Source organism: Anastrepha obliqua, chromosome 5 (genome assembly GCF_027943255.1).
Source record: "Anastrepha obliqua isolate idAnaObli1 chromosome 5, idAnaObli1_1.0, whole genome shotgun sequence".
Taxonomy (NCBI): Eukaryota; Metazoa; Arthropoda; class Insecta; order Diptera; family Tephritidae; genus Anastrepha; species Anastrepha obliqua.
In genome coordinates, this window is record NC_072896.1 from 2,708,973 (window position 1) to 2,735,272 (window position 26,300).

At 35.3% G+C, this 26,300-nt stretch overlaps 2 protein-coding genes and 1 non-coding gene across 3 annotated transcripts; 1 reads left to right on the plus strand and 2 right to left on the minus strand.

Moving 5' to 3' along the window:
* Positions 1-11,473: 11,473 nt before the first annotated feature.
* Trnal-caa (transfer RNA leucine (anticodon CAA)) lies at positions 11,474-11,598 on the plus strand. Its single transcript has 2 exons — positions 11,474-11,511; positions 11,554-11,598. It is a non-coding gene; the product is annotated as a tRNA-Leu (tRNA).
* A 9,220-nt stretch (positions 11,599-20,818) lies between these two features.
* Positions 20,819-21,758, minus strand: LOC129249408 (uncharacterized). The gene is made up of 2 exons (XM_054889211.1): positions 21,458-21,758; positions 20,819-21,390 (listed from the first exon to the last, which is right to left on the minus strand). The coding sequence occupies exons 1-2, from the start codon at positions 21,697-21,699 to the stop codon at positions 20,844-20,846; spliced, it is 789 nt and encodes a 262-aa protein (XP_054745186.1). The 5' UTR covers positions 21,700-21,758; the 3' UTR covers positions 20,819-20,843.
* A 3,286-nt stretch (positions 21,759-25,044) lies between these two features.
* LOC129249409 (uncharacterized) lies at positions 25,045-26,203 on the minus strand. The gene is made up of 3 exons (XM_054889213.1): positions 26,017-26,203; positions 25,793-25,946; positions 25,045-25,729 (listed from the first exon to the last, which is right to left on the minus strand). The coding sequence occupies exons 1-3, from the start codon at positions 26,153-26,155 to the stop codon at positions 25,141-25,143; spliced, it is 882 nt and encodes a 293-aa protein (XP_054745188.1). The 5' UTR covers positions 26,156-26,203; the 3' UTR covers positions 25,045-25,140.
* Between the last annotated feature and the right edge of the window lie 97 nt (positions 26,204-26,300).

Consider the following 26,300-nt stretch of genomic DNA (forward strand, 5'->3'; position numbering starts at 1 on the left):
TTTCTTCCTGAGTGATACTTCATGTCTGCTTACGCAACTTTATATTTAATTCAATAGTAGGAGGGGTAGTCCAATGTGCCTGTCGTGCTTGGAGGAGGCGGACAGCACTGAGCACTTTCTCTGTGAGTGTCCTGCCTTTGCTAGAGCACGGCTACGAGTTTTGGGTTCCGATGTCGTGAGAATGAGTAATATTCGTTCTCTAAAACTGGAGGATATTTACAGATTTGCTAAACAATCTATCAATTCTATCTCTGTCTCTATTTTTTCTATCTCTTTCTCTGATACTTTTCTCCTTCCCTCCTTGACTATCTACCCTCTTTCCAGAGCTTTAAACACAATGGGCTTTTTAGCCTGAGTGTTTTAGGAGCCACCAAATCTCCTGGTGCTTCTTGGCTCGACCTTTTAAAATTAATTTCAAATTTTCAGGAGGGGTAGTAATTAACATGGCAATTCGTTCCAATACTCCACGTTCATAAAGAGTTAAAAGAAATAACAATTGAATATCAACAGAAACTTATTCCTGATGTCCTCATGCGTTGATTGGAAATTAAGGAAATGGAGGACCACCCTAGGCTTCCTGTAGTAAAAATTGCAGCTGGATTTGTCCCCCTCAAGAAGAGTACGTTGATTTTAACACAGGAATTCGGAGACTATGACATCAATATAGCATTCATTTAGCTACTTATTTTGCAATACTAACTGTAAATCTATGAAGCCATTTCTTTCAGAAATGAATCAAAGTAAAGAAATGCGTAAATTTTTTAGCGGATATTTAATGATGAAGGCTTATCTAAAATAAGTCATATTTAGTCATATTAGTCACTGTCAACACACGAAGAAAATGGGCAGCCATGGGCATTGCTTGATCAGACCAAGTGACGGAAGGATTAGCAACTTCTCCGCTATCCAGGAAGTAGCCTGTTAACTATGTTCTTGAGAATTTAGAATTAAATATGTGTCCTGGAACAACAGCGATTTGGTGGCTGACGTCCAGAACATACTTAAGTAATGGAAAGAACACTTCTCAAACTTGCGGAATATTGACTACAGCGCATATTACAGAGAATGCGAAGATCTCTAACCCCAATTGGCGCGGGAGTCGACGGTCTGTTAAAATGAGTGTCGGAGCCGACGGAGCAGCACGCTTCGACTCTTATCCAAAATATGGTCGGATGAACGAATTGGTGAGATATTCACAAAACGCCAAGTCTTCGAAAAGTGGAAGTCGCATGAAAGGGAATCGATACAAACCATCGATTTTAAAGCCGCATTCGATAGTACGCAATGTCTGAATTGGGTATCCTTACAAAACTGATACCAAACGAGATTTCAGACAGAGTGACTTCCTGTCGTGTGACATCTTTAACCTGATGCTAGAAAAGACGGCGCCAGCTACATATTATAATTGCTCAGGCGTACCATTGCGCAGCAGTTTGCCCCAAGAATTCTGCTTTCTGAGTTTCTCACATTGAGACTAAAACAATTTATGTGGTTATCCTTTATTTTTTCATTTTTTATTTAATAAATGTGATCTTGCAACAAATTCCGAAAAAAAAAACATTTTATTAAAAATTGAACTGCATATTAATTTTCAATTTCTCTTTTCCCATAAGACATACAAACGAAGTCGCATTACCCTCAATTAAAAAATGTGTGCAGTATTTAGTCATAAAAAAATATCCAAGATACAATGCGAAATTCGGAAGCGAAAAGAGAGCGGCGTTTGTCTCGTCAAGCAATTAATAAAAATTATGATCATTAATAAAAATTACAACACACCAGCCATTTGACTCAGTGACCGACAGAATTGCCGAATGTGGCGTGTGATCCCGCAGGATATCATGACACGGCAAGAACCGGAATTTGAGGCTTTTGTGGTTTTATGCACAAAATTTTTGCTAATCATAAAGAATAAATGCCAAAAAAAAGGAATAATGAAATAGTGCATTGTAGCCAGTGGCATAATTATAACAGAGCGCAGGACACCAGTATGATTAATGACCGCAAATGACAGTGCAAAACACTTGGGAACGTTAAACACTTCAAGCGAGAGTATTACTCGTAGGTGAAAAAAAATATTATCTTAACGCTGCTGTGGAAAATGAGTGCAGGCAACAGCAAGAACTTGAGGCATCTTGAATTTTGTTACGTTGCCATTGAAAATTATAAGATCGTTTTTGATTGATCGCTATTTGATGACAATTTCATTCATGGCTATAAACTAGATAACAGTCACATTAAAAGAGGATGCGATATGATCTAAGAGATTCTTTAAGAGGTTGCCCGTCAAATAACACAAAATCTTTACAGCTACGCTAGACAAGAAAGAAACAATTGGAATCTAGTCTTTGGGAAAAAACAATAGCGCCAATTCAAACATTCAACGATTTAGGTATTTTGTTTCTTTTGAGATAAAAAAAGAGATCAATTACTTGCAATGGGAAAAGACCCAAATTGGGAAGCACCAGAAAAAAAGAATAACTTTTGGAGCATCTTGTGAATATCCATTTCAACGTCATAGAGCAACAATTACATAACGCCCAACATACGCATAAAAAAGATGTTTTTTCGTAAGAAAAAAATAAAAAGTAATAATATTTTTTTGTGCCGCATGAACTTCAAAACGCGCAGCATTCCGAAAGTCCCAAAGAAAGAAAAGCTGTGCAATGATTGAAAATATTTACTCGAGCATAACTGACGCTGATTACAGAAGACAGCAGATGACATGAGGGATAATCAGATCATTGCCGCCAAGCACATTTCGGGATTAGACACATTCGTATACCCAAATATCCAAAAAACATAAAAGAACAAAGAAAGAGCACGCAATTGCAGGAAAAAGGTAGGGAAAATATATGAAAAACCGCAAAACCAATAAGGAGCATACGCTTTGAAATATTATATAAAGAAATAACACGAAAATTGTAGTTGTGATGCTGTGGCAGGCAAACAGGCCGCCATCGCTCTGGCATGCATTCTTATGCGATTAAGAATGCAAATCAGTGTTTGGAAGCAAACTAATTCCGGCTTGTGTGCGTCGCATTCGCTCCCATACTTATTTCTTGGCGATTGTTTGCTCAAACATGACAGCTACATGTCACAGGATAATACATTTTCATAAATGGCACGATGTTTTTGGTATTCGTTCTTTCTCAAGAGGGAAAGAAATGGGGCAGCTGTGTTGGCATACATACACATGTACACATTTATGACTGCGTTTGCTTGTATGATATTTGTATGCATGGGAAGCAAAAGAAAAGCGGAGATTAATACGTTGTACAGGATTTGGTTTTTTTTTCTAAAAAATTATTATTTAAAAATATTTTTTTTAATAATTAACTGAAGCGTATAAGGATTAGACACTCTTTTGTTAAGGCAACAAGCGGGAATGAATAATGTTGTGTTTTTTGAGAAATTAATTTTTTTTATTTAAAATTAAATTAAATTTTTTTTTTTAATTTTAAATTTTTAATATGGTATTTGCATGATCAGAAGAATAAAAAGAAAAAAATGCCGTGGGTGGCGGAATATATATTACTATTAGGCCTCTTCGATTCGCCAAGCGTTAGCAAGTGGCGAATATATTAAACAACTGGTATTAATAAAAACACATTATTAATTAAAAATTACATTAATTATCGATAACGCAGAAAACACAGGGCTGCACAGGAAACATTATATTTATTATCTGAAATTATTTTATAATCTCAGATTTTGGGTTAGAAATTTTGTATGGGAAATCTCACTTTTTAATTAAGGATTTTGAGTTAAGCTCGAAAAAGTAGATAATCGTTTAATAATGCGTTCACATATAAGATTTGTTTTCCCATACAAAATTTCTATCCCAAAATCTGAGATTATAAAATAATCCTAGATAATACCGATACTTTTTGACGTACAACCCTGTGTTTTTTAATAATAAATTAATTGTAATTAAATGTAATAATAATTACAAATGTAAAAAAAAGTCAAAGTAAAAACTAAATAAAATGGATGCCGGCAAAGAAAACAGGTATGTAAACATAATTCTAATAAAATGTTTGTTAAATATTATAATTAGGCATTAATTTTACAGAAAAAAGCGTGTGTCCATAAACGTTTTTTCCTCTTATTACTCATTAGAAAATGCAATATCGAATTTCGAATGCGCATTGCTGCCATAATTTTTTGCAACCTCAGTAAACGTCGCATATGGATTTCCTCCAACTGTTTATTATTAGCAGCAAATTGCGCAGTTAATTAATAAATTAGCTATTCCTCCTCTTTGTTTTTTATTCATATTGTTAAAAATAATTAAACAAACCAAAAACGAAAATATTTTCTATGAAGAAAAACATTTCAAGGCAGTATTGACAGCTGATTGTCAATTTTGCAGGTAGTCTGCCATATGTGAACGGGTAGATTAATTTCGTGGATTTATTGGTAATTAATGCATATGTGAACGTATTATAAGTGAACCTATTATTATATTAGTTTTATGAGGTATAACCATACTCGCTAGCGATGCGTCTTACTCGATAACTTTGTTGTTGCTTTCACATGCAAATTTTTCAGCAAGTGAGCAGAGCACAGAGATAAGGAGCATAGAGTGGCGAATCAAAGGCGCCTATTATCTCTAAAGAAATTTCAATCTAATCTCTTTGTCATACTGGATATATGTATGTATGTACGTTGATATCTCATCACAGTCATCTACATGCATTCAATTCATAAACATACACAGACAACAACAACAACATTTCTGCAACTCCCCCATGGTGTTCTCTTCACGCACGCTATCTCACCACAACCATTGTTGACAGAATAAATCAATGCGTTATAGGCGGAAGCAAAACGAATTGATACTATCAGTGAGCAGTGAGGTGTTTCGTTGTGTCTAAAGTAGCAATAAGAAATATATAATCAAAAGAAAATTAAGTTCGTATACGAAGTGATAAAATCTAGGCCACTTGAAGCACTTAAGTCTCCAGAGCAAAGGTCACATCATTAAAGGATAATAAAATTTGAGTAGGTAGCATTAGCATATTTTACGCAGATGTGGCAAAGGATAAGCGCCACTTACAAACACACTTACATACGCCCTTATGCCAACTACATACATCAGACATAATAACCCTTTAGTATAAATGGGAAAGCCAAATAAAATATACCAACAATGAATGTAAAAGCGTTGGAAAATCTTGAATTCGTACGATTCGAAATTACTACAATAAATATTGCCAATGACAAAGCAAAAGTAGATAAATAAAGCAAAATAAACAAACACAGCTAATTAAACAGCGCAATAAACATTTAAACCGGATAATACAACAAAAAAAAATCTTAAAGAAAAACGAAGAAGAAGGCCAGATTTTGTAAAGCCAGTTTTCAAAGCGGCAATTTTTAATAGAACAATGAAAGGAGAAACGAGAGCATGTAGAGCAAGTAGATACAAAAGAAAGGGGTCCCTTCGCTAAAACTTGAAAGCAACATAAATGTCACGATCGGCAAACAGCACAGCAACAAAGGTGAAAACATTTGACAAAAATGTCAAAGGGATAACGGCTAGAGTTGATAGATAGGACATGGAAGGGGTACCGATACATGCCACAAACATACATACATATGTGGTTGTACATGCATATGTAGTTGTGGGACAGAAAAGGTTGTGCAACAGCATGTAGAATATTTTTATATACATACGCATTTACTGTACATATAAAAGAATAGTTTATGAAATAATTCACCAAAAGATTTACTGGTACATACAGACATACATATTTCGCCATCTTTCCCGCCTTGGGACCTTAGAGTGTAAATATTAGTTATTGCAAATTGTTTTGAGTGAAATGGGGAAATGGAGTTCTTAGAAAACGGGCTGCAAATGCATGACTAAATTGTACTCGGATGTGGCCGCAAAAAAAAAAAAATAAAATTCCTCATAAATATGAATATGTAAAATAACTGAATATTTATAGGTTTTATTACAATACTTTATTTCTAAAAAGTGAGAAAAACTTAAAAATAGACATACGTACATAACTACATACATACATATGTAAGTGTCTCCCCATATAAAATAAATAAAAAACGCATTCAATGTTTAAACAAAAATATTCCATCTCTTTTTATTTTATTTTGCACAAAAATTAAGTTCAACAACAGCAAAAGCGGCACATTTCAAAGTTTCTAACCTTATGCAACTTAAAAAAATGCAACAAATTGCAAACAAAATTTCGAATCTTTTAACCAAAATTTTTAAATTTTTTTCTGAGACGTAATTTTATAGCTCACTTAATTCTAGTGCAACAAAAAGCGAGCTTGAAGTTGCTTAAAACTCCCGCTGATGTTCAATATTTTTTGTTCTTTTGCTGACGGTCTTGCACATATTCTTCCATACAACGCTTGAAGCGAAGAAGACGCAGTAATTTCAAAATCGCATTTTGTTGCCCTAGAATTAAATGTACTTTAAAATAGAAATAGCTGAAAAAAATTTCCAAATTTTGAGTGGAATCTGGAATTATGATGGGAATTTCATGATTTTTGAGAAATTCATACATTTTTGGCAAAATTTGCAACTTCGATATATACGAATTTTCATACCAAAAACTATATTTTTATACAAAATAGTGATAAAATTTTTAGCATGAAAAACATTGTGAATATGTTTTTTTAATACAAAAACAAACGAAGCACTTTGCTTGATTTTTAACGATTTTTTTTTTATGCCTTTATAAAAGTTAGTGCATTCTTCAAGAAAAACCATATAAATCAAAGCTTCAAACTTTGTAAAAAATCACAAAAATTTTAGAAATTGAAAAATATACATCATAATTCCAACTTTTTATTCAGAATAAACAAAAAATTCTGGGTATTCATGAACATTAACATATTCGCACACGAAAAACACATCTTTGACAGACATAGAGAACCAAGAAAAAAAGCCTGAGGGACGCCTGTTACGTTGCTTTGACTTAAAAAAGATTAAATTCGAATTAATTAATGAATCTTCATTCATTTGCAAATACGTGGTGTGTTAAAAAATATTTCTTTCCAATTAATCAATCACCTTTCGAAAACGAAAATACCTATAAATTGTAAAAAAAATTGTGTGCCTCCCTTTCCTTAGTCAAACAAAATTTGCCTTACCGAAACTGCAACCGCATATTTATGTACAAATCATAATTTCTTTTCAGTCACATAAGTAACCAGATATGCATAACCAAAACATTCTTGAGAAGCAAATTAAAGCCAATTATTTATTTTAAGTTATCGCTCATATGACGGCATGAGAAATTTTACGTTCACACTGATTGACAGCTGTCAAATTTCTAATCAGTCAATATTGCAAATGGACGCGCGCACATTTAAACCCTTTTTAAAGAAACAAATGCGGAAATCGCATTTCATGAAATAATAAAAGGATGAAATCAATACCTCATAGTGCCAATTGAGAAGTAAAAGACTTTCCAATTGATTAGTCGAGTATAGATTGAAGCGGAATTCCCTAAATACATTTAAGTTGAGTAACTGAAGAGCAAATAGAGGCAGCAACTCCCTGAATTGGATTGAAGAGGAACAATTCGAAAGAAAATTTGATTGAATTTTTTACCAATTAAGTACATTTGTATTTAGTTAAAGAGGTTTTCAATAGGGTCTTAACAATTTTGTATTTATAAGTAAATAAGCGACGGAATAATTGGGTTATCGGGTTAAAATTTATTTCAGATATATTTGATTGATTTTATATACAAGGTGGCGCAAAATTATAAATAAAAATAAATAAATAAATCATATTTGACACTTGTGAACTAGATAGTGGCAGTATACAAATAGACGAGCAATGGAGTGCGTAAAGGTCAAAATAAAGTTTTCCATCACTCAAAATAATTTTTTTTTATAGATTCTATATTTTTTTTTTTCTGTAGAAAAAAATTTATTCACAAACAAATTCGGATGATTAGATTAGATTGGATTTGTGGGGGGTTGGACAATTCCAAGCACTCAGTCAGTAGACCATTGTACTGCACCCGGATAGATATCAGTAAAAAGAATTAAGGTAGGAAAGATAAAAAGCGGATGGTAAGACGGATAAATTAGTTTGAGGTCACTCTTCCACAAATCTCTGGGATTCATTGATGAATTTTAAGACATCCGGAAGAGGAAGAGTATGAACTTTGTCCATACTCAGTGTATCGCAACCCAGTATCCTAAGTCTGATTCTGCAAAATGCAGGACAGCTACAGAGAAAATGCTCTGCAGTGTCGTCATTCTCAATACACGATAGGCATATCGGGCTGTCTACGACTCCCATGGTAGCCATATGCTGACCACAGGCGTTGTGCCCTGTGATTACATCCACCAGTACTCTCAGGTCTTTTCTGCTGCGTTTTAGGAGAAAGGTCGCTGTTTTCCTGTTTGTTCTTTCACAAAGCAATTAGCTACTCTGCGCGAATTCAACTCAGACCAACGACCTCTGTGGGTAGACCTCATGAAGTTGTCAATCCATAGGCATAAAGGGAATCACCAGATGTCGTACTCATGGCACCTTTGACACCCAAGCACACACTTCTCTGTAGCCTCTTTAGGGGTTTTACTCTGGAATTAACCATTGTGGCTTTCCACCATACTACAGAAGCGTATATAATAATGGGTCTAATCAGGGTGATGTACAGCCAGTGTACTATCGCCGGTCTTAGACCCCATGTCTTGTCAAAGGTTCTCTTACACTGCCAGAAGACTTTTAGTGTTCGAGAGACCTTCTGCTCGACGTGCTTACTATCTAAGATTACTCCTAAATATTTAACCTCAGAAGACAGTGGTAGTGTTACCCCTTTCAATGTGGGTAGTAACAGGCCTTCCATATTGCGTTTCCTAATGAAAAGCACTAAGGTACTTTTTGTAGGATTCCCCGAAAGACCATGCAATTCGCACCAATACTCAATCTTATTTAGAGTTACCTGCATTTTATTGCATATAACTACAAGTGAAGAAGAGAGTCCACCACGAAGCACCAAAGTAGGGGAGAGAGTACACCGCCTTGTGGGCAACCCTTCTTAACCGGATGATTAATTTTGCGCCAAGATTGTTGAAGCAAATAACTGAAGAAGTTTTTCCTAGAGGAACCCACTCGTAAGTTTGTCATAATCTGCAGAAGAGCAACCGCTATACAAAAAACTGTTTCTATTATTTTAGGTTTCTTGCCGACACCAGTTTTCGAGCCCAGGCCAATCGAATTAAATATTGAACAATAAGTTTTTTCGTTCATTGCTCACTTTTCCGCTTTACACAATGCTGGTCGCGCTTTTAAATGCAAAAACTCAATTGTAACAAATCATCTTAATATTATTACAAAGCGACACTTTTAATATGGTTTCATTAAATCCATTTGTCATAAGCATAAGTGCAGATATTTTAAACAAATATTTTTAATATCCTACTATATACGAAATGTGTTTAAATTATTTAAAATAAGTATTTGCCGTAGCTGCTTAGTTTAAGTATTTCAAATGCTTATTTAATCTGTGAAATAATTGCCAATAAATGATTAATGATTGCGATTTTTGTGATAAACAAAAAACGAATTGATTTTCATGCTCGCCGCTAATAACACAAAAAGTTTAAATGAAAATGAACACATAAATCAGTTCGTTAAGCAGAAGCTAAAACCCAACAAAAGCAAATGAGCAAAACAACTCAAGCGAAAAAAGTTAAATCATTTTGCAGAAATTGCGTAAAATCATTAGCGCCCAATTCAAATCACGCAAACATACATAAGTATGTGTGTTACACTCGTCGTACGGCTTTTTGTTCGTTCAGCGTCGGTCACATTTGTTGAATGGCACGCGACATTTTTACATTTGCAAGTTCCATTAGTGGTGCCTATTTACGAGTATTAGTTAAATTCTAACCTTTTAGGTTAGCGAAGTCACCACCAACCGCCCATACATACAAATATATATATATGGTATATCCACTTATCCACCCCACATCGCGCTTGGTTCAATCAATCAATACACCGATTGCATCAAACGCATGAATTACACGATTCTATGCAGAAACATAAATTCCACCACCACCGCAATCGCCAAAGCTTATAGCGAAGCAAAAAAAAAACAAAAAAATGAACCCTCGCTGCACATACATATCACAGTCATTAGATCGTCATTATTCGGGTGCCTTCAAAACGTCCAACTGATTGGATGCATTTTTGTGCTACTAAATTACTTTAATTCACACTTTTCTTCTTTTTTTGCAACATTTATGGCATTTTTGTTCAATTTTGTTTTCTGAAAATTATCTCTTGTATCCCTGTGTTCCGCAGGTCATTGCTTTGAGTGTGTTTGAGTAGAGGAAAATGGATTTAAATGGCAGCAATCATCTCTGGTTGAATGCGTTTGAATAAAAAATGTTTTACTACGAATGAGAGAAGTGGTGTTTGAAGTGTTGGTTGTCAGAGTTTTGATTTGATTTACATCAATGTGCTTAATGCTTAGCTCCTTGATTGGCACAAATTTCTAAATTTTTCTCTATTTTCATGAAATGATTTTAGTCTTTTATTCACAAACAAAAATTCTCGAAGAACACAGAAAATCCACAAAACCAAAATATTTTCAATTAATTTTGCAACATTTAAAAACCAAAAAATAAATAATTCTGCAGTTACTCATCTATTTTTAATAAAAGGCTTAAATTTTCACCTTTTCTAAATAAATGAGAAATAAAATCTTACTCATTTCAATTTTATTAGCGCAGTTAAAAAACTTAATACCCAAGTAAAAAAAAGAAATACGTGCCCAGTATGAAAAATAGCTGCATGTGTACTAAAAAGAATTATTTTTACTCTTGCTCGTAGCTCAGTGTGTAAATACTACACGTTTTCAGTGCGGAAGTTGCGGGTTCGCATCTCAGGTTAGGCACCAACTCTTTTATTTTTTTACTTTTTATTTTGTATTAATTTATTAAATCAAAAATGTAGTTTTACTATAACAATTAATTTTTTTGTAACTTAGTTTGCCAAACTTCAAAAATGTTTTATCATTACAAACCTGACATAAAGACCAAAAGAAACTATAAAATACCCGAAATTGTTGTTTTTGCTCTAGTTGACTAATACCTGTTCAACATGGTTTCGATATGTTTTGATACACCGCAAATATGAGAAGAAAACTCTTTATCAAATGTACGTAAACTGGCGCCTTAGTTAGATAAATTGAAAGACAAGCCTTTTTTTAACTTAAAAGTTTTGACAGCGCTTTTTCATAATCCTTGAAGTAAAAGTAACAGTTATTTGCGATTAATTTACAATATTTTTACATTGATTTTTTATAAATTTACATACGTACTATTACTATTTTCATAATGTATTTACACGCAAACGTAGTCAGCACGTTTTTGTTTTTTTAACTAATTTCATTTAGTTTTTGTCTAAATCTCAATTTGGGTACGACAGAGCAATATATCTGCTTACACATTTGTAACAATTTATTCACATGTCAGGATGGCCGAGCGGTCTAAGGCGCCAGACTCAAGTGTAATAACTTACCTGTAGCGATACGGGTTGTGTATGGAGCGTTCTGGTCCTCTCTGAGGGCGTGGGTTCGAATCCCACTTCTGACAAGAGTTTTTTGCTTTTTTATTTTAAATGCTTTTTAAAGATTTTTTTTTAGTGCATACATGTTTTTAATTCCTGTTTTTTATTATTATTATTCTATTTTCCATTTTTCTCTTAATTTTTTTCGTAGAATTTCATTTTAAAATTTTTTAAATTTATTTTTCTTTCAGTATAATTTCATCTTTGAGATCCTATTTTTATTTTTATAAAACCTAATAAGTTTTACTTTAATTCTTTCTGATTCGTTATGATGCCTTGTCATAAATGTGTTACACTAAAATATTTAAATACCTTTTTTGAGTGTACCATCGTTTGCCCGATTTCATTGAAGGCTCGTATGCACTGATTTGGAGAAAATAACTTCCTTTACCAAATGCTAACGGCAATATAAAGGGGCGTGGCATTTGACGTATAGACCGAAATTCGAAAACCAAAAACCAAGCTGGAATGCCAATTAAGCTCGGGAACTAAAACTTGGCCCGAATGCATAGATTGTATATTACCGTACTTGGGCACAAAAGACCATGATATCGAAATGCAAACCTCATAAAGAATCTATCTATCTACTATATACCGTACTTATGGCGTAAAGTGGTAGCAGGTATTGGAAAGGCGTATAGCACCCCTCATATAAATTGAAATTCCAAATCGGAATTATAAAAGATGAGGTAATGCACAAATTGCCAATGCTTGTCTTGTGGTGAAAATGAGAACTTAAAACGATAATACAAGACAGAAATATTGCTGGAATGATTTTTTTTTATTATTATCTGGTATGATAATTCGATCAGTCCAATTTTTGAATACTTTTTCCAATAAATCTGAATAATAATTCTAAATGAGCGCAATCAGCAAAACTGCGACGCAAACGAGGGTCATTTGGCTTCAATTATTGTACCAGCTGTATCTTATAGGCATGCAAATCAATATCGTTAAGTAAAGTTTTCCACGTAGTCGTAGGACAAAGGCCAACAAGTTCAGAACGACAACGAATCGACATTTCGGCGTCTTCTTTAACACTTCGCTCTATGAACTTCGGGAACAGATTTATTTATTTTTCTTTCAAAGCAAATTTCCACAATTTGGAAGCGTTGCTCTGGCGTTAAACGATTCATGACGACTTTCCAAATCTTACAACACAGTTTGGGATTCTCACCTGTCACTCCATAGTTAACGATATCGATAATTCCCATGCAGTAAAAACACCCATACATATAGATTTCAATAAAAATTCGCATATGATTTCCAAACAAGAAAAACCCAAATTTAAAATAAATTTAAAATAGGAATTTCACAAAGACGCATTGAAAATCAACCATAATTGAAATTTAAAAAATTTTCTTGGGAAATATAAAAACAAAGTCTTAGAAAAAAATCATACCGCAGTAAATTCCAAAACTCATTTATGACGCACTTGATTTATGCAATTTGACATTGTGACACAATGCAACAACAATTGGGGTGTCTGGTGAGGTATAAGGACATCCAGACACAAAGTCAATGCTGCTACAAACCGCAAGGACCTTTCGCTGAGAAAAGGACATTTCGCAATAATTTAACAAGCGCGAAGTAATAATTCAAAAAAATATGATTTCAATAACTGAGCTAGAAGTAAAACAAGGGATAAACATGAGAATTACGTGCTTAAGTAGGGGCAAGACACTGAAAATGAAAAGAAGATTGAAAAAGAAAATTTTGCACATGAATAGAATTAGCGCTGGTTTGGATATAAATCAAAAATATTTTAAAACTTCAAAATGAAAGGTAAAAGATACAAATCCATATAATTGCACGTAAATAGTATACGTAAGCAAAGCCGTGAGGAATAAATATTTGTGAGCCGCAGCAAAATCGCAAACGCACATTTCGTATGAGAATCCAGCAGATGAGGGAAAATGCAAGTCAAGGTTATCATGCAAAGATCACTTAAAGTGCGCAATTCGCCATTCTGATAACTTCCAACTGCCAGTAAAGCTAAACGATTTTTTAATTTGCGCGACCTTTCACAAGTAAATAGAAATGGTACAGCCAGTCCTAATGTGATTGTGCTTGCCAAGCCAACTGGAAAATTCCTTTGCTAACCCAAAGGAAGGATAAGTTACTTTTGAAAAAGACGACTGATGCCTAGCAGCACACGCAAAGTAGAGCGCGAACGTACAATCCTGGGTAATTGATTTGAAAACATTGATGGGGAGAAAAATTAGAAACGCAGCAGCAACCTGGTAAAGGCTTATGTGATGACTGCAAAAGCACAAATCGGGGAAGAAAAACAGCAGAAAGGAAATTACTGCACTTAAGTAGTAGAAACGATAATGAAAATTACGAAACTGTGAGTAAATATGTATCTATTCAAGTGGAAAATTGCAGACAGATGCCAAAAAGTAAAAGCGCATATAAGGGAACTGCATTGGATAAGCCTATAAACCTATAAACAGTCAAAATTTGAGAAGCCGTGCATCTCAGAAACCACGAAAATTGTGCGGAGAAGAGTGGCAACGGTAGAGAAAGAAGAAGGAATGTTTGGGTCTAACAAACAAGATATAACTATGGAAAAGGATGCGAGGGATAAAATGTGTTGCAAATAGTATCGGGTTAGATATGAGTTTGAGAACTTTAAAATATAATACAAAACAGAAATATTGTTGGAATGAACTTTTTCTTTATTATAATCTAGTGGATAATTCCATGCCATTTCGCGAAGATCCATACGTAAAATTTTCCACGTAGCCGAAGGATAAGGTGAACAAGTTGAGAATGACTACGAATCGGCATCTCGGCGCCTATTTCAACACTTCGTTCTATGAACGATATCGATATTTTTCATGCAGCTAAAAGAAACACCCGACACTTTTTAAACTTTCTATCTGTGGCTAAAGACATCTACGAGTACCACCAACTGCTATTACCTTCTACTTGCAGTTCTTTGCGTGCTTTTTCAATCTCACTCGCAGTGGTGAATTCACTTTCACTTTTACTTTCATTTCTCTTTTCTCCTCTATAGCATATTCACATGCTAATGCCTTCAGCAGCAAAAAACATGGTCAGCAAATATTTACTACGAAATCACTAAACTTCATTTCCATTCAACGCCACAGAAGCTCTTTTGCTTAAATTGCCAAGCTATTAACGAGGTCGTTAATGAATAGCGGTGACAGACGCTATCAGCCTAAATGGCTGATTTATACGCCTACATCTCTAGTTGACAGCCCACTCTACCTGCAGTATAGTAAACTTGTAGTAAAGTCGGTTGTATAAACAAAGAATTAACCCATTTTGGTACAGTACTAGTCCACATTCAATTACTAATAAATAGTGGCAACCGTCTTGTAAGACTAGTTGAAAGGCACTCATGCTCTTAATTTAGTTATATGGAAGAAAATCGGTATTAAGACAGTTAGCACACTTCTCATAAATTCCGTACCAGTTACTTCGCAGCTAGTCACAAAGTGGACGGCGCTCAACTAGGGCTTTTCTTCAAACATCCTTCGTATTCACATTCCCGTTATGTTATGCTGCTTTTAAGGCACTTTGCTCATAATGCAGCATATGCGGGAATTTGTGACAAATAAGCCTCTAATGGAACATCCTTACACACATACATACAAACAAGCTTGGCATAAACAACTTAAGCTCGTAGTAGACACATCATGGGCATAATGGCGACTTATCTGTCTCGTGTTGACAGGTGGATGAATTGCAAGTAGGTCACACGTATGCCATTGAGATTCACTTTGAAGTTTTACGCAAGAGCCGTAGAACAAGTAAAAAATTGCAGAAGGAGCTGAAAATGAAAGAAATTAACTGAGTAGGTTTGATGCCTAGAGCCAGACGCTGTGGACAAAGCTATATAATAAATGGAATGGAATGATGTGAAAGCAAATATGTCCCTTTCATTTATTTCAAGTCTAAAACATAATAATAGTTTCTACAAACCACTTAAAGCTAATATGAGCTTAAAATACTAATGATATTTAAAAAAATAAATTAAAAAAGAAAGAGTTTAGAAATTCAAAAAATTTCTTCTTTGGCACCGAAAAGTCAAACGAGTCGAACTGAGTCCTATTCTCGGGATCTCACTGAATTTAAGATGAAATGGCGATGTGAAAGTGTATGAACATAGAAATGAATAATCAATTGCTCCTTTAATTCCGACTTGAGCGCATATTTAAGGAAGCTTTCTGTGCTCGTCAAATTCTCTCAATTGCAAATTAGTGGCAAGGCCTCCAGATAAATGTTTCATATTCTAATCAATACGCGTATTTTTAGTGATTTAAATCCAACCTTAAACAGACTCCCATCAAAATTTCACTATTTTTAATCAGAGTTTCTAGAGTATGGAGTTTTATCGATCATTGAATTTTTGTATAATAAAGTGGAAGTTTTAAGTGGCTCAAATATCAACGCGAATTTTTGCTTTTTGCTGGCAGTCTTATGCCTTTTCTCCATAAAAACAATTTTCGAATATTTTTTATTCGATATTCAAATGGGATTGTAATACGAATCTACTTTAATAGATATTTAGCTGGTTTATTCAATAAATGAAATCAAACTAAAGACACATCAATCAGAAAAAGGGATAATTAAACACTCTGACATTAAAGTCACAAAGATCAGTCAGAGTGGATCATGTATAAATCTACTTCTAATGACACTAAATGTATGCAAAAATATTAACCGACTTTTTCCAAACATTGTTCATACGCACATGCCTTTTCACAATAAATCATAATTAAAACAGCGATCTAATCCGATTTATATACGAAACAAATGTCTAACAAAACAGACGTCAAAGCGCAAGCCATACGAACCGACCGACCACCAAATATATCCAAACGAAGAAGTAGAAGCAATCATCTAAGCTGCCAGCGGGATGTCCAAGGATTTGACACACACAACAATCACAATATTTGTTGTTGCTGCAGTATTTGCACTTACTGCAACAGCCTGCAATTCGAGCCCAAACGCACCGGGTTGGCAGCGTGCTCGAAGGAACAAAGAAAACCAAATAAAGAGTATAAGCGAAAGTGCTGCACCGTGCGCTCAGCATGTGGTCAGTCAGTTCAATCATGCACTCGTAGATTTTCAGTGCCGCCTAGCCAGTTCGATGTAACTGCTTTGTTGCTGTGCTGCAGACTCTTGGCTTCTGCCAGTTTGCTGATTTGTGGTCTGTATAAGGTTCGTTTGGTGATGACATTAATGCCGACAACGGAAGCTGCTTAGCGACTGGTACAATGACAATGGCAGTCGAGCGAAGTTATCGCGGCGGTTGCATTTGCGATAGTAACTGACAGCAATGCGGATGGATGCGGGTAAGTGTGCAACGAATTCATAAGCTAGCGTTGATTGAAATTTTCTTTCGAAAAGAGAGATGGTATCTTAAATAATAACTTAAATTTAGTATTTTGAAATCCTTAATTTGAAATTTGTGTTGTGTAATCAAAAAAGGTTCAGGCAGCTCATAACCCTCCCTGAGCACCAACCAAGAATGGTCACGGGCATTGGGCAGCCATCTGTATAGGCTTGGCACTGACACTTGTCGTTTCTGCAACCAAGGCTCAGAAATTCTAATACACCTTCTTCTCGAATGTGATGCCAAAGCGAAAAGAAGTATTAGATAAGGTGGAAGAAAATCACAAACGTTCAGCACAATCCAGCTCCATCTTGGATGAGAGAGCTGGGTTTGGATGAGATACTAGGGAAAAGTGAACATAAAATACCGTGAGGTCGAAGCGTAAAATGACTTTAGTATTCAATTCATGTAATTTGAAAAGTTATGGGAATTCCTTTATGAAACGTTCAGGGCTTACTAAGTATAGAGCTATTAATGAAAAACTAAAAAAAAATCTGAGGGTGCTGTTTTTCATAAATCATAAAAAACTGTTTTTTTTTATTTTTTAATATTTTTTTTACGTTATAATATTTTGTTTTTGTTTTTCAAATAATTTTAAGTATATTTTATCTTAAAAAATATTAAAAAGAATCGAATATATTTGTATTGAAAAGACTCCATAATAAAATTTTCAGGGCTGCAAACTCAGTTGAAGCCTATAAATACTTAATCAATAATACTAATAAACAATTCTCAGTAAAATTTAAGACCATGTCCAAAATACTCAGATCGCTGGATATGGAATCTAGCCAACTATGGAAACTAGCCATTCCTCCATTTAGATTAATAATCACCTTCGTGCTCTTCCCTTTTAGTCAATCATAAATAAGATCAAATACACTATACGAGTATGACTTCCAAGTAGTTTCACAACAGTCATAAACCACAGAACATTTTCATCATTTCAAAGCGAGGCTAACACACTCAACTGGGCAAACCTTTTTTCGAGCTGTCTTTTATGTATTAAATTTTCTTCATATTTTTTTTTTGTTGCATACGCACATTCACACATAACAAACAGTATACTACTTTTATTTTAGCGGCATATTAACCCTCCAAATAGAGCCATCTGTGGATGTACCTACATTGTTGTCGGCGCAGTTGTTGCCCATATTGGTCCATAAATTTCATACGAAATGAGCCAAAACGAATCTGTGCAAGCTGCTGCAGTTTTAAAAGAGAAATTTCTTCTTCAAAGCCTTTCGGTTATAACTTCCTTCTATTAAGTGATAAAATATGTGCCATATGTTTTTGAAACATAATGACTCAATTCTTGACAGTTACGAGTATTAGATAAACTCATAATTCGCGTAAATTTCCGACGAAGCTACACTTTGTGGGTGATCCAATGTACGAAGATTGTGCAATGCAGTTTCATACGGAAAAATATATGGTTAGCAAATACATACCGCCTTATGCTCGATTATAAATGGGTCGGTTTAAACACTCACCTGAAATTAGAAATGCAGCAATTAATAGAGTTCATTATATTTATATGTACATAAAAAATGAGTATTAGAATTTTTTTTTGTAACATGAATATTAGTATATTACTTAGTGTATAGTAACCCATTTAGGCAACTCGCTTAATGTGAAGAGGAATAAAAAATTGTATGTAAAAAGGAGTGCAGACAGAGATTTCTTATAATTGGCTATATGGTGACGTTGTTCTAGATGGCATTTCGCCATAATATCAGCCTCGGTGGTTCTTTAGACCAAATCTCTATGTAATTTTAGCATAGTGTTGGAGCAATTTTACCAATAGGGAACCTGATTTTTTCTTTTAGTTCTTAAATTATATTCGGGATTCTGACGTAAAAAATATCCATTCAGCAAACTAAAGAAAACAAACCAGAAAGTAATAAATTCATCTGTTTCAGTTTCAGAAAAAAAAGACTTTCTGATGTACCAATCAAGTGCGAGTATTTCTGTGAAAGCAGCTAAAGTTTTCGATAAAAAACATTCATACTCTATCATATGCTTCAAGAGTGTTTCGCTTCAGTCTAAATCCTGATTGTAGCAATCCTTGTTATAGCAGCATAAACATTCCCCATTGAAGTGACAGTTCTTGGCCGGGTATAAATCCGGGTCGGCCGGCCGGTAACGTAGAATCGGCTGTCGTGGGAACTCTGCCTCTTTAGCTCTTCTTTAGGAAAGGTATCATCATTAAGGGATAAGAGAACCCTTTCTTTTTTCTTAAAGCTACAGCACTGGCCGCATCGAAAAAAACCAAGAGTTAATCGAATAAAGCAACTATTTATTAAGATCATGAAAAGATTTGTGCGTGCAGATGAGTGTCTCTTCTCTACCATTTTCACATTCGATTGCTTTATTGAAGCAACATCAGTAGGCTCTACAAATGTATTTTTGTAAACCGTGTGTAGAGCATAATTGACACCACTAATAAAAATAAGTATTCAATTATTCCTAGGCGCCACTCAAACTGATTTAGCAAAGCTTCTTTTTAATTTAAGTGCTACTGAACATTTGCAAATAATTTTTTATAACAGCTCACGCCCGCAAAGAACTGATTTGGTTCAGAGTCAGAAAAAGTCCGCCACTCATCTGCATCTCATTATTAATCGATTAGTGATTCGGTTATTTGGAACAATAAATTCGATTCGATTAAACCACTTTTTGAAAAAACTTACTCGATTAATAATCTTCATTTTATTAATCTTGGCATCCCTACTCATATGATATGTAGATAGTATACAATATTCAACAGAAATATAACAATTATGTATTTAAAATAAACGCAGCCCTAAGTCTTTTCATAGCCTAGTAATGCCAAACTTCATTTAAGTTCTCGAACGAGCAATATTTGGAAATTATTAAAAATCATCTGTTCTGAGAATTTAAATATCCAATAGGCTGATCCGGGTCCTTAATGAAAATGAATTTTTGTTTTTTCATTTATTAAGTTTACGATTGGATTCCAGCTTAGATAAAAAAAGATATCTAGGAAGAGCGAAATCAAGATCGAGACTATTATATTAAAAATTCTATTTTATTCGCCGTAATAGGCAGTCGAACGAGATCAACCGTTTTACGGGTACGACATGAAAACAGTTCAAATTACATAATAAATTGATTGCTGATATTTTATAGACAATTTCTTACTAGTTCAGAAAATGCTAAAAAAAAATCAAAGTAAATATTTGACGGTGAGGTACTGAAAGGAGAAGTGGATAATTATGACGATGAGAGGAATATTGGACAGTATGTGGAAAAATAAATGTTACTATGTTACATCGCCGCCACACGATGTTGATGAGGTCAACGATGATGTCAAATTCGACGTCGTATCCAAAAAATACAGTTTTTATATAATCGGAGTTTCGTCTTTACTCTAAAGAACCTTACTTCACCTTTCTTCTATGGCAGAGAAGACTTAATGAATATGACTTACCATTTCTGAGATATGATCGTTTGCGCAAAAATTGTTTTATGGGTATTTAAATGGCGCTTAAAGCACTAATAACAATCATAGGCCGTTCCGAAGAAGTGGGAATCTCTGAATGTACATCGTGGCAAATTCTGCATACAAATATCCCACACTATTACACAATTAAGTTTTGCAGAAGGAGTGAAGCCACTTGATCGTCTGAATTTGTCAAAACTTCTTTTGAGTTACACAGGAACATTTCCAAACCAACGTTCCGACCAATATTAAAAACTCTTTAGTAAAATATTATATAGAATTGTGTTTTTATAAATATCATAACCATTTTGGCATAATACATTTGTTACCCATTCCTATCTCGATTCTATTAGTCTATTACAAACAACAATCATGATAACAAAGATATTTAATAATACTTTATTTTCACTCTCAAAACAAGTATTTCCAATTCTTCTTTAACACAAAGTCTCCTGCGGTAGTGTACCCTCAATAACGCCCAACATTAAGGCAACTAAACCAATCACTGACACTTCATCCAGCGCTTTAGTTGCCAGTGGCACGAACCAACGTTGCAGAGCCGCGTCAACTTCCTTCTCACTGTCGTTAAATGTCTGATTTATGAACTCTTCAATCCAAGCATTGAAGAATTTCGCCATCGTCGGGCTATTCATAATTCCAGTCAATTCGGATTCCACACCCCCAAGTTCCGTTGTTGCTTTGAATTTCGTCAATTTCATTGTGCCCGAGGCCTTAGGGCGCACTATGAAGCTACCATAGATACGCAAATTCTTCAAAGTCAAATGCAGTTCGCCATCACCATAAACGTGCACTTTGGGACCGAAAAGCTTGGTGATAATATCAGTTTTATAGTCACCAGTGAAGAGAATCTCTGGGAAATTCAAATCGTAACGCACTCTGCGAAGTAAGTTGTTGTAATGGAGTTCACGTATATCAAATTCATCGAGGCCGGTGACAGTGAGCTCGGTAACGTTGCCGCGAATCCTGGAGGGGATGAAATTTAAGGAAAAGTGAAAAAAAGATGAAATTGAACTTCTATTCATCAACTTACTCCGATTTGCTGGTAATCCATTCTACCTCTCTATAGGGGGCATACAAAGGCACTAGTGGGGGAATTCCTGCTGGCGCATAGCCACAAGGCATTTGCAAGCGCAGAAACTCCATTACTTCACGCAGATAATCATCGAAGTTGGTGCGTCCTTCGATTTCCAACTCCTCCGATTCACTAGCCAGCTGACCATGTGCGGTCTGTAAAAGCAACAAAGCGCAGAGAAGGAACCAAAAGCTGTACATTGTTAACAAAAACTATTAAACAACTGAGCTACAGTTTCACTTTCCCTTTATAAAGCAAACGCGCAATTTTACTCTTAACTGCATACCACAACTGGAACACCTGCCTGTTTGAAGCCTAATCTTTTGTTGAAAGTACACAAAAAATTTGCGATAATGCGGCTATAAGAGGTAATCGAGCCAATAAAATTTGGACTATCAGATTTTTATCAATTTTAAATCGGCTCTGAAAGGAACAGTAGCTGATAAATATGGTAAAAACCAAATGATTACGGCTGAACAAGAGGACTGTTGAAATATAGAGCGAAAAATGTATGAAAAAGTACCTAAAAGCTTTGAGAAAGCGCTCTTGGGGGTATGCGAAAAGCTTACACTGTACGACAAAATCAAACTTTTCCCAAACTAACCAGGCTCGCGCAACGGTAAAGGGGGTAAAAAAATATAGGTCTTCGGCGATTTGAAAGTTTACTAAAGGTTTTTTTGAGGGGATCAAACTTTTCACCTTTTGGGCATTTTTATGGTAAATCGGCATAGGAAACTACGTGATCTTTACATTTTAGATGTGTGATGTGCTCAGCAGTTCTATGTAAAATATTGCGAAACATATTTTTGTAGAACATTTTAACGGGCAAAATTTACTTATACCAGAGTAAAAAATTGTACCAGAATATACGGTTATACGACCAATTTCATCATACGGATCGGTAGTAGTTTGGTGGGAAGCCTTTGGAAGAGATTACAATATCAAATTACGTGGCAGAATATAGAGGTCAGTCTGTGCAGTAACGGATTGTCCAATTATAACATGTCCTAAGGAAGCTCATAATGCAACTGACACACGTTATTCCGGTAGATCTCCATGTCGAGAAGATGGCTACCATGAGTGCATTTAGGTTAAATGAACCAGGTTGCTGGAAAGAAAAACTTACGGCCATGCCAGTCTACTATTGCGACAAACTCAGTTCACCTCGGAGAGGACTGATAACATCGTGCCTACGGTGACTTTCAACAGGAATTTTGCCGCTGTCTTTCCATCTCCGAAGGAATGAAGTAAGGGGCTTTAACTTAACAACTTCGACACCATGGTCTGCACAGATGGTTCAAAAATGAACTGTGGTGTTGGGGCTGGTATATATTCTCATAGACTTCGAATTGAAAAATTAGTGCCACTTCCTAATACTTGCAGTGTCTTTCAGGCGGAAGTATTGTCAGCTTATAGACTACTACTCGCAGACTTCTCTGTTAAGAGCAATATCTTTCTATTCTTTCGGATAGACAAGCAGCAATCCAGGCGCTGGATTTGGCTACAACAACCTCTAAACTGGTGGAAAAAAGCAGAAATAGCCTTACGACGTTGAGTGTAAATCGAAGACTTCGGAACATTGATGGAAACGAAAAAGCAGACGAACTGGGAAGAGGGGGATCTGCCATAAATAACGTTCTTGCAGAATCGATATTCACACTACTCTAGAAAGTATCGATAAAATTATGGAAATCAAGAAATCAGACTGGCACGCGAGCACTTATTTGATTGCTTAGAAACTGAAATTGAGTCAGAAGGCCTTTTGGCATTATTTACATAAGGAAGTTCACAAAATAAGCTCGATGAGTGGGAACTACACAACTTTGAGCTGATTTCAATAATTTTTTTTGTGAAAACGTTTCACATAAACAGCTTATCAAGGAAGTGTTTTGGCATCTGCTAATCTAGCGTAATTAATAGATATAATACTTAAAAAAAATATATTTTTTTTCAAGGTTTTCTTTCAATCTTTGGTTTGGCTAATATCAATAATTTATAGCCAATAGTAGAAAATAAAACTTCTTCGAGTTTAACAAAGCGCGCCAGTCGTTTCTTTCTCGTGCTAACCGGCGCCAGTTGGAAGCACCAAGTCAAGTTCTTCTCCACCTGATCTTTGCAACTCAAAGCAGGCCTTCCTCTTCCTCTGCTACCACCAGCTGGTACCGCATCGTCCTGGCCACTCCCAAGTGAATGGCGATGAGTAACTTTCCACACTTGCGTGGACTTCTACACATGGAACCAGCCTCCACACTTTGTAGTCTACTTCTCATAAAATTAATAAATTTTTCAACATCATGGACCTGGGGTATCATGTGCCATTCTTTTAAAATAACTGGATTAATATTCGGGCTTTGGGCTCCAATACTTTACTGCAATAAAAAGTAACCACATTCTGAGCATAAGAGCTTTATGTTGGTAGAATTTGAACTGAGGTTTGCTGAAATGAAACAAAATTTTATTGCACGATTTGCAAATGGCTTTGCAGAATATTCAAATATTATCGCGTAACCATTTTATCTTCTATAAACACCAAATCATCCATTCCCTTATTGGATGTACAACCCCACACCATGACTGAAAGTTTGCTAAATCTCACTGACGGTATTATATTTTGCCTTTCCAATACTTTTAATGACTGCCTTCACACTCTACAGGATCCATCGCTTTAATACAGTCTCATCGCGGAATATAATATCATTCCAGTAGCTATCCGGATGAGGTACGCACATCATAGCGAAAGATAATCGCTTCTTAATATGCTGTGCTGAGAGGAAAGGCTTATTTCGAGAAACTCGTGAAATATATTTGCGCTTTTGCAAAACTTGGCGGTTTTATGAGAAAATCGACCCCATCATCATTTCTAAGCTCAGCAGCAAGGTTTCTTTTTGGAATCTATGGATTTGTGGCTACATTTCATAACAAAACAAGTTCGGCGCGCTCAGATATTCTCCCTAGTCTTCAACTTGCAGATTTTGGCTCCAGCCTATTTTAATTATTTGCACGATTTATTATGTTTTAAACAGTTTGTCGGGTTAATAAAACATTTCATTGCACTCATCTTCCTCTTCTATAATTATAATAGGCGAACTGAGTCACTTCAAACGATGTCCGTTTTCCAGACCTTTTTGCGTTCTTTATAATTTATGTACGATTTGAATATTTGCTCAACAAATCACTCTTACGATCCCTTTATGACTGACTGATGAAAAACGCGTGTGTAACAACTCAGTAAGATGCCGAAAATAGATATTTAAAAACACTTTATCGACAGCTGAGAGAAGCATTTCGTTTGCTTTTATTTTTGTTTTTACTTGCTTTTGTGTTAAGTTAATGAAATTTTTTTGAGAGACCCTCCAACTTCAATCAGAAGCGTTAGAGAAGTTAAGAACAATTGTCAAAATTTCAACAAAAAAACAATTGTGAAAATTCGATGGACATAAAACTGCATACTCGAAATTTTTCTAAAAATTCTGATAAAAAAGTGAGCTATTTTCATGAACAACATGAGTTTCAACACTCTTAAAAAATAGCACGGAATCCACTCATTCAGTTCATCTCCTTATCATTGTATTAACTTTTATTAAGACAATATTTATACAAAATTAATATCCTTCAAATTATACACAAATATGTAGTTTCCTTTAAGCCCAAGGATCCTCTGGCGGTTCACATGTTGTGGTAATTGGGTCATCTTCACTCTCATCTTTATTTATAATCAAATCCAATATAGTCCAGAAGTCTTTGCCCTTAAGCAACTTGTTCACACGTGTTACTACGTTGCTCTCAATAGTCTCGGAAATCGATGCCTGATTATCGTTTATGCTCGATACGACCACACTTTCCAGTTTACGATTAATCAGATCATTTAGTTTGCCATCGCCTAAGATACCGGTGATGTCAGACTCGCAACTATCCAATGAAACAGTGGTTTTCAATGAGAGGATTTTGATGGATCCCCACAAGATGGGTATTTTGTATCTTAGTGTACCAGCAACACGCAAATTTTTCAAACCGAAACCCAATGAACCATCACCTTCGTATTGCACGGAGATTCCAAGTTTCTGCAATGCATCAATAATAGTGTCGGTTTCAAATGCAGCAGCGGATACAGTTATGCTTGGGAAGGTGAAATCGAAAGTAATTTTCGAGATAATCATGTTCAGCTTGAATTTATTGATTTTGAAATCATCCAAGCCATCTACGCGCAAACGGGTAAACAGATCAGTGGTTCTAGATGGTAGTGAAAGTTACAAAAATAAATAAAATTCCACTTTATTATTTTCCTCTACTTACTCCAACATGTCATATTTCAAATGAACGGAAGCTTCTCTCTTTTTCAAAGGCGCTAGCGGTGGAATTCCGTAACTTGGGAAACCGCAAGGCATTTGCTTCTGCAGTTTACGAATGGCGCGGCGTGCTTGCCACGATACAATAAAACGAGGAGCAACTGTGCCGGCAAGAAGCAAGTATTGCATTAGGAACTTTTGAGACAAAATAATTTAGAATAGCCAACTTACTTTCTACGTTTCCATCTTCGTTCTCGTAGATGACTTCAATTTCACTATCATTATCGATTGGCGAAATCCCGTACTGTGGCAGTTGTATGGAGCCGGCAAAGGCGACGGCTACGAATGCCAATAACAATAAGCACTTCATTTTGAAACTTTTCTGAAGAGTGGTTAGCTAACCTTTAGATCTGCAAGTTAACAACCGAGCAACTGATTCCTGCACAGTTGTAACCTTAACTTTTATACGTTCCGATTAGTGACACGAACATAACCCGGCGCAAGCGTCGGATTTT

What these genes read in the sequence shown, in the direction of transcription:
- LOC129249408 (XM_054889211.1), bottom strand. Translation starts at nt 21,699, where the DNA reads ATGTACAGCTTTTGGTTCCTTCTCTGCGCTTTGTTGCTTTTACAGACC. An exon ending in TGGATTACCAGCAAATCGGA is followed by an intron (nt 21,391 to 21,457) that starts GTAAGTTGATGA and finishes CATCCCCTCCAG; the next exon opens with GATTCGCGGCAACGTTACCG.
- LOC129249409 (XM_054889213.1), bottom strand. Translation starts at nt 26,155, where the DNA reads ATGAAGTGCTTATTGTTATTGGCATTCGTAGCCGTCGCCTTTGCCGGC. An exon ending in CGAAGATGGAAACGTAGAAA is followed by an intron (nt 25,947 to 26,016) that starts GTAAGTTGGCTA and finishes TTGCCGGCACAG; the next exon opens with TTGCTCCTCGTTTTATTGTA. An exon ending in TTGAAATATGACATGTTGGA is followed by an intron (nt 25,730 to 25,792) that starts GTAAGTAGAGGA and finishes ACTACCATCTAG; the next exon opens with AACCACTGATCTGTTTACCC.